General features: G+C 43.8%; 1 protein-coding gene across 12 annotated transcripts in view; it reads left to right on the plus strand.

Moving 5' to 3' along the window:
* Nucleotides 1-8657, plus strand: part of Gpr160 (G protein-coupled receptor 160) — a 30571-nt gene extending 21914 nt beyond the window's left edge. For 9 of the 12 annotated variants that reach the window (XM_052180701.1, XM_052180694.1, XM_052180692.1 and 6 more), the window contains one exon: nt 7339-8657. In XM_052180701.1, coding sequence (XP_052036661.1) covers nt 7409-8416 — 1008 coding nt within the window. In that variant the 5' untranslated portion in view covers nt 7339-7408 and the 3' untranslated portion in view covers nt 8417-8657. The other 3 variants (XM_052180700.1, XM_052180698.1, XR_007977542.1) reach the window with 3 other exon arrangements.
* Nucleotides 8658-9110: the final 453 nt, after the last annotated feature.

A 9110-nucleotide genomic window follows, 5' to 3' on the forward strand; every position in this document is an offset into this window, starting at 1 on the left:
TTCACCACTCCCTTGGACGAGATGGTGACCAGTGGCTTGTCTCCATTGAAGATGTCACTTTACAGTTTTATCATTGCTTTATTTTGTCGTTATTCATTTCTGTCCCTTACTGTTTTACTCCCAGAGGGGTACAGTTAGTACAGGAGAGGCCTCTCCCAGGATTTCCCCATGGAAGACGAATCAGCAGCTTGGTTCTTTAGTGTCCTCCAGTGTCACAGTAAGATTTGCTTCCTCGTTTTCTGTGTGTGTGTGTGTGTGTGTGTGTGTGTGTGTGTGTGTGTGTGTGTGTGTGTGTAGAACTTTGTGGTTCTTTGGTCTTCAGGAAAGACTGCACTCATGGAATCATTCCACACTTTCTCTGAAAATCAATTGACCATAACTTTTGGATCTGTTTCTGAATTCTTTTCTATACCATTGACTTAAGAGAATGTCTTTATGCTAATACCATGCTGTTTTAACTTTAAAAAAACCTTTGCTGCATTAAGCCACTGGTGTTCAGGGATTACCCATCCTAATACAAGTCCCCAGTGTTCTCTGTGTCCTTTGAAATGAATAATGAACCTCACATTATTTACTTCACAGCAGAAGAACTGTAGACAAAACTGTAACTGTGGAAAGCAACAATAGAAATCTAAGGAAATTGGTTAAAATTATATATATATGTTATATTGTCATATCTTTACAGCAAGTCTCAAATTGGGTTATATAAAATGTTATGTAAAATTGTTCATGCGAGTAATTTTCTTTCTCCCAGGACATGTGTCTTTCTAGATAAACCGTAAATTAGTGTGTCAGTTTCTACAAGATTAGCTTTTGAGTCTTCTGGTCTCTTTCTCTTTTCAGTGATTGGGTCTTCTCTTCCAGGTAACTTCCAGTTTTCAGAATACTGTGCTCTTATGTGCTTTGCCTATTGTATCCTCAGGTCTTTCTTATTTTTTCCTACTATTGTATATTCATTTCCTTTCTAATGCTTTGCTGTAGTACATACAAATAGAACCATTTATTGGTCTGTTTTGTTTTGGCTCCCCTGAGCTCCCTAAGTAGTTGTCGTGACACACACACACACACACACCAGTAAAGATGGCTTTACTCCGCCTCTATTCCCTTGATTTCCTGCAGGCCTCTCACATGGCTGAGGCTCCCCAGGGAAACACTGAGAGTGGACAGCGGCCTGAGCTGGGGGAGCCGGCGACTCTGCTCACGAGGCCGTGTGAGTTATGTAAGTCTCACATCCCTCTCTCTGGATAGGGAAGTTCCGCTCTCTTGCTTGTAAGCCTGTATCTGTTGGGTTTTATGAAACACTTTCTGCATTTGCTCAGTTGATCTTGAGATTTCCTCTTCCCTCTGCTAACATGCTGAGTTACAAGATTTTCTAAACTAAGTCTGCACTGGTTGTGATAGGAGGATTTTTGTGTGTTCGTAACCTCCACTGTTCGTGTTTTCTTAGAGGGTCTTCCTCCCATATTCATAGCGTATGTTGGTTTACGATATGCTTTTCATGAAGTACCTTTGGTTTTGATTCTAGTCTTGTGACATGAGCTAAGGTCTGTACTAAGTTTAATACTTATTTTAAAAAAAAAAAACCTTTTATTGATTCATTGTCAATTTTATATCCCACTCACTTCCCTGTCCCTCCATATCAGCCCTCTGCCCTTGCAACCTCTCCCCAAAGGGAAAAAAAGAAGTTTATAAAAATCTCACTGAAGCTGTGCTGTGTCCCAGTGTGCCACACACTACACTCTTTGGCCCTGACAGGTTTACTTGCAAATGTTCATTGCAATGAGTCACTGGTCTGTTCTGAAGCCTGTGGCCTCAGAGCGACTCCTCGTAGGCCTGGTCCTGCTCACCTGTGTCTGGAGATCTTACACCGGCTGGATTTGTAGGACCAGCCCCTTCATGTGCTCCAGCCGTTCACAGATGGAGTAAATATCAGGGCGGCCCCCTGAAAGGCCTGGGTGGAAGCCGCCAGCTCTCTTGCCTTGCCCAGGGAAGTGGTGGAGCCAGCTCTCCTGCTCGCAGCAGCCGGACCAGATCTCCCTCACTTAAACCACCTGAGCCAGCTAGACTGCGCCAGAGCTAGGTCTCCAGCACCGTCCCAGTGCAGGGCGGGGCCAGCTCAGCTCTGCCAGCTTTCAGACTTAAAGATGGCCTCTGGCAGACCAGGAACATCCCACGTGGCCTTTGGTGGTAACATGGGCCATGAACATTGACGCAGTCTCCTGCTGCTGCAGGGCCACGGACCCAGACATGGGCCTCGGCAGCAGCATGGGCTGGGACATCTCACCGCCCTCACCTGTCTTCACAGTTCTCAAACTGTTTGGCTTCTCTTTGTCTCCCTTGTCTCCTCCACATGGCAGTGTGCAGTCCTCCTCTGATGTCTTCTGCCCACCCAGGCCTCTGGGTCAGTACTTTATTTTTAAATGTTTGGTGAAAACAGTAAAAATTAAAATTTCTTATGTGTATGAATGTTTTTGCTTGTATTGTTTGTGTGCACCACAGTTGTGCCTAGTGCGAGCTGAGACTAGAAGAGGACATTGGATCCCTTGGAGCTAGAGTTACAGAAGGCCATGAGCTGCCATGTGGGTGCTGGGAATTGAACCCAGGACCTCTGGAAGAGCACTCAGTGCTCTTAACCGCTGAGCCATCTCTCCAGCCCTTAACATTGTTTTGTGAATGAAGTTGGTAGAATCCATAAACTAGTTCATGACAGATGTTTAAATTATTGGAAAAATAGTTCCAAATAGTCCTTAATCACCTTTTAATGGTTATACACTCGTCAATATAGTCCTGTCTTTCCTAATACTTACACCACCTTCCTTACATTGTTCAGTCTCTCATGGCTACTGCCACCCTCCCACCAAAGCCGCCGGCTTGCCTCATTAATGCTCTGTTTGGTTTGGTTGGTCTGTCTCCTGCAGCTGTGCTGTGCTGTATAGTCGTACTGAGTGTCACCTGCGACTCACAGCGCCCTGGCTCCACCTCCCAAGTGTCATCTGTGAGTCACTGAGGCCAGCTCTGCTGCTGTTTTTACTCTGCTCTTTATTATACCTTTCTGTCAACCTCTTTTAGGTCAAAGTCACTTGGAGTGACTTCTTGGAGATGAAATTTCCATCACTGAATTGAGATATTCTTTTTCTATATGAACAAATATACAAGTCAGAAGAAAACATGAAAGGTTCGAGAATCCTACAATTAAAGCCAAATAATAATTTTAACCAATGTCCTTAGATTTCTATTGTTGCTTTCCACAGTTACGGTTTCGTCTACAGTTCTTCTGCTGTGAAGTAAATAATGTGAGGTTAACACATTTCAAAGGACACAGAGAACACCGGGGACTTGTATTAGTCAGGATGGGTAATCCCTGAACACCAGTGGCTTAATGCAGCAAAGGTTTTTGTCATACCATGCATCAATTGTGGCTCCTCTGTGTCTGTGCCCCAGTCACCCGTGCTGACAGAGCAGCCATCATCTTAAACTTTATCCACTACTGATGTTGCAGGACAGAGAACACTGAAGGACATTCCCACATGAATAACCTAACAGCAGGAGTCAAGGAACTAACATTGATATGTGTATATGTGTGTATGTGTGTGTACATACATATGGTGTGTAATATGTATGTGATATGTGGGAGGATATGTATATGTAGGTGTGTCAATGGTTTTGTGTATATGTATGATATTTGTGTGTTATGTATAATGTGTGTGTGTGTGTGTGTGTGTGTGTAGCTGTATTCTGAGGAAATGATCTGGGGGTATCAACAGGCAATGTGAGCTAATGAAGGACTAAATAAAATGGGTAATTGTCATTGTGTGTATTTCAGGAATTTCAGTTTTGTACCCTATCAGTTTATAACAAGTTTCAAAGCACTATTTGTCTATCATGCAAGAACTTCATCTTAAAAGGGTTTGCATGTATGTTTTGGAAGAATAGTTGTCTTAACCAACAGCTAATGGCAGTCTCCCACAGGTAATAGCAGTGACAGAATTCCTCCCCTTTGGATTGTGCCTGTGTTTAAAGTCTCTTTTGTGTTATAGATACACATTCCACTTGTGACTTGGGCCATAACTATGCGTTGTGTGTTTAGAATTGATCTTAGGACTAACTCTACCTCAGAGTCCCAAGCCCAGGACTCCCTCTTCTCTCTCTTCTCCCCAACTATTGGTTGCCGCATCTTTATTTACCAATCAGAACCAATTTGGGGTAGGGGGTTCCCAGAAGCCATGGGCAGACCCTCTCCTGCAAACTAATTTGGGGGACACAGATTCGCATTAGGATGCTAGCAACTACAATGTTCTTCACAGGCCCTTTCCACGCAGCAGGCTCACACCAACAGCCGTCATACTGACTCATTTCCTGCACCTGAACTTACCCTTTTTACTCTCCAAGTCTTATGAACGTACAGAGAATTTCCCAGAAGCCTTGTGGGAGGTGTGATACCTAGGCAGATTTAATGGAGATAAGAATTTAGCTGTCTGATATTAAGCTAGACACTAAAGCACCTGTGAAACCTTAAAGAAATGTGCACATGGATGTAGCAAAGGACATTATTCTGTACGTCTGAATCCCTGCGGACACTTCAAGGGAAATTCTGGACAGGTAGACTCTAAGATGATCTCACCTCATCTGGGGGGCCTATTTAGAGAAGAATATATTGGAATTTTGAATATTTATGGTGGATTGTGGGAGAAGGGACTACATATATAAAATCTCCTAAGGAATGTCTCGTCTTAGAAGTCCTGATTTCTATAGCCATATTCAGGAACCACTATAAAAAAAACCCAAATCTCATTTCCTGTATGATCCCTTTAACTGTTCTTCCTGCCTTCAGTTGCGTCTCTTCCCTGGGTGTGGATTTTCTCCCAGTTGTAGGGTTCTTCCACATAGTCTGCTTCTGCTCTTTTCCTTGCATCCCCATGCAAGCATGTTCTCTGTTAGAACCAATCCTTTCTTCATCTCCCCCGAGCCGCTGGGAAACACCAGGTCCTCCAGACATTAGCCAGGCCTCCCTGCTGCTCCCCAAATGAGGGAGGAGCCCCGTGGATGGGGCCTGGGGCGGGGCACACCTTCAGGGCTGCTGCTTAGCTTTGCCAGCTCCATTCTGGAGACATCTAAGCAATGCAGTCTCTGGAGACAAAGCCTGGCTTTCTCTTGCTTCTTTTACTCCTGATGTATACTTTTAAAGTTGGATTTAAAAAAATACACTAGTTTTCATTTATTTTGGGAGGAGCCGCAGCCTATATATGGAGGTCAGAGGACATCCAGAAACTGGTTTTCTCTCCCTCCCCCGTCCCCCCCCACAGGACTGTGGATTCCTCTCAGGCCATTAGGTATCAGCAGACACCTTTACCTACTGGACCATCTCACTAACCCTGGGTTTTTATGACTGAGTTTTAGTGTGTGTTTGTATACACATGAGCACAGCTGTCTATAGGAAGCAGAGGCATAGGCTTCCCACTTTTTATGTAGACCAGGCTAGCCTTGAACTCAAGAGCTCCATTTGCCTGTGTCTCCTGGGAGCTGGGATTCTATACACATACCACTATGCCTGTGTGTTGCATAACACTGTACGTTGTATTCACTTAAAATATCATAAAATTTATCATTAATGTGTGAAAATTTTCAACAAGCATAGAAAAATTGCTTTTCACTAGGAAACTGAATCTTCCTGTCTGAAGAAGCTTTGCAAATGCTGGGTTTGTATAAGGGATCAAACCCAGGGCAGTGAGCTTGTGAGGCAGATGCCCTCCCTACCCCGGGGCTGGATCCCAGTCATTCTGACGTGTTTGGAATGGCTTCATGAAGCCCACTTTAACAATATGCCTACCACCTGTTAGCTCAAGCCATCTGATTGCTGCCATTCCTTAGATTTGTTATTGTTAGGAATCGGTTGTTCTTGCTGGTGTGTGTGTGTGTGTGTGTGTGTGTGTGTGTGTGTGTGTGTGTGGTGCTTGGCGTATATGTTGTTGTCTTGGGTTTTGAGGGGATGGGATGCCAGGGATCAAACCCAGGAAGGGTTTGCATATGCGAGGCAAAGAACTGTATCCCCCAATCTTATTTTCCGGAACGGCCACTCTGGACTCTCCTCCCCTTCCTGACTTGTTCCTCTCTGACCTTTCTCACTTGCTGAAGCATTTGATGCTGAGGCTTCAGCCCTCGCCCCTTTGCTCTCGGGTTTGGTTCACAGGCACCCATGCTCACTCCTGCTCTTCCCGGAGCCTCTCTCCAGCTGCCGTGTCTAAGCAGCTGCCGTGTCTAAGCAAGCATGTCCCAAAGAGAAAGCTTGCGGTTGCCTTTTCCTGGGCGCCCATTATTCTCAACCCAGCTGTGGTTTGGTTTGTTTTTTGTTTTTTGTTGTTGTTGTTTTTTAGCTCCAAAGAATGCTAGGTAGAAAAATGTGAAAATGGCTATTCAAAATGACTCCTAAACATAACCCTTTAAATTTCAAAATCTATACTCTACCCAGTTGGAAACCTAAAAGAAATGAATTTCTGTATGTATACAACCTATCAAAGTTAAAACTGAAATTGATCCATGACACCTGAGACAGAAGCAGTAATTAAAAATCTCTCAGCTAAATTTGAAATCTTTTGTCAAAAATATGAAAAAAAAAAACAAAAAGCAAAAGTTGTCTGGAGCAATTGGTAACTGCCCTGAGCATCTCTATCTATATAGCCTGCTTCTTCTCGTGTGCTTTGGCTGAAGTAAATACAAATATCTCTTGTATAAGATGTTAAAAACCATAGCTTAGCCAGGTGGTGGTGGCACACGCCTGTAATCCCAGCACTTGGGAGGCAGAGGCAGGCAGATTTCTGAGTTCGAGGCCAGCCTGGTATAGAGAGTGAGTTCCAGGACAGCCAGGGCTACACAGAGAAACCCTGTCTTGAAAAAACCAAATCCAAAAAACCAAAAAAAAAAGAAAGAAAGAAAGAAAGAAAGAAAGAAAGAAAGAAAGAAAGAAAGAAAGAAAGAAAGAAAGAAAGAAGGAAGGAAGGAAGGAAGGAAGGAAGGAAGGAAGGAAGGAAGGAAAGAAAAGAAAAGAAAAGAAAAGAAAAGAAAAGAAAAGAAAAGAAAAGAAAAGAAAAGAAAAGAAAAAAACCCATAGCTTAATATAGAATTCACGTGTCTATGTACTATTTCAATGTAAAGACTGTTTGGGGCTCAGAAACTGATCATGCTTGGTCTTGTTCTCTATTCATAGTGTTAGGAGAAGAAAGACCATCTTATCCGTCTGTCAACTAGTAATGCTTCATTCCACCTCTTTTGTGCAAACGGAGAAGCAAAGTTCTCAAGTAGAGAGACACCGTAACACCGCCAGGCTTTTTCTTCTTTTCACAGGGGAAAAAGACAAAGTGAAGCTGTGTCTTTCCGTGTGTTCATCAGATCGTCTTGAAATTTAACTACAAGTATGACAGCTCTTCCTTCAAAGAACTGCTCCTTTCAATACCTGTTGCATGAGTCTCGGCAGCCCCTCGACGCCTCCTGTCTGCTCTTCCTGATCCTACTTGGGAAAGTGTTATTAAATATCCTCGTCCTACGGGTGAGAAGGAAAGACACCTGCTGGACTTTTATGCAGTGTTTCTGCTTTTCGCTAGCGTTTGTTGATCTCCTGCTGTTGGTAAACATTTCCATTCTGACCTACTTGCGGGACTTTGTGGTTCTAGGTGTTAGGTTTACTACGTACCACATCTGTCTGCTCACACAAATCATTTCCTTCACCTACGGCTTCCTGCATTATCCAGTTTGCTCACTGGCGTGTATAGACTACTGGTGTAACCTGTCCAGAGCCACCAAGCATTCATCTAGGTGGCAAAAGTTACTTTATTTCTCGACAGTCATTTTAACTTGGATCTCAGTCCTTGCTTACGTTTTGGGTGATCCGGCCATCTCAGTAAGCATAAAGACACACAGGGCTTCTGTGTACCAGTGCCCCTCCTATGTCAGCACTCAGAGTCACTGGCTGTCGCTGTGTATGCTCATGGTTTTATTTGTGGCTTTTCTGATTTCATGGCAAGAAGTTGTTGCCTTGATACAGGCTATGAGGATAGCATCGTGTAAGAACAAGGCCGTCCTCTATTTTCCCTTTGCACTCCACCCCAGTCACACCGTGAGCCCCAGAGCGCTGCTGCCCAGGCTCGTCGTGTGCCTTCTGGGCACCTGGTTTCCCTTTGTAGTCCTTCAGGTCCTCATCCTCTCAGTCAGAGTTCAGATCCCAGCGTACATAGAGATGAACGTCCCCTGGCTGTACTTTGTCAACAGTTTCCTCGTTGCTGCAGTTTATTGGTTTAACTGCCATAAGCTTAATTTAAGAGACAGCACGTTCCCTGTGGACCCTTTCATCAACTGGAAATGCTGCTTTGCTCCGGTCCACAGACTTCAGCAGGTGGAGCGGCCCATGTCCATAATCATCTGCTAGCGCGCCGCTGAGCTGGGAGGAACTCCAGAAGCACCACCATCAACCTTACAAGGACAAAGGCGGCTCAGGACGCGTAGCTGAAGCTCTTGGTCCCCTGACTTTTACCTTTCAGCACAGCCTCTGTGGGGCGGACATTAAATAGTGCTAGGACACATTAACACAAGAGAGTCCATATGCCTGCTCGGCAACATTGTGTGAGTATTTGGTTTTAATCCCAAAGCAAAATAAACAGGTAAACATGTGTCTAGTTTTATATTTTACTCTAAAAAAAAAAAAAAAACTTCTGGGTGCAAAATGTTATTTAGATTTGAGATTCTATTTGCCAACTTTAAGATCTGAGCTTAAATATTTTATAAACTTTAGAGCAAAAATAAAAGACTTAACATGATCTGGTGTAAATAAAATTTATGGGGGAGATTAGCTCATTTTAAATACAGCTAAAGTATTTTATTACAGATATTCCTGCAGAGTTTCAGCTATTCAACCCGTGGAGCTAGGAAGCATGAGGGCTCTTGCCACGGCACGCCAACTGCTTGCCCAGTTATAGTATGTGCTTATCAGATCATAATCATGTCAGCAACATGCACTAGAAGCAGCCTTGGACTGTTGAGATTAAGGGCTGAATAATCCTGTTCTGTATGGATAACCCTACACATTGTATAAATGCCAGTGGCACCTTTCCCAGAAGTAGCAA

The sequence above is a fragment of the Apodemus sylvaticus genome, chromosome 4 (assembly GCF_947179515.1).
Source record: "Apodemus sylvaticus chromosome 4, mApoSyl1.1, whole genome shotgun sequence".
NCBI lineage: Eukaryota > Metazoa > Chordata > Mammalia > Rodentia > Muridae > Apodemus > Apodemus sylvaticus.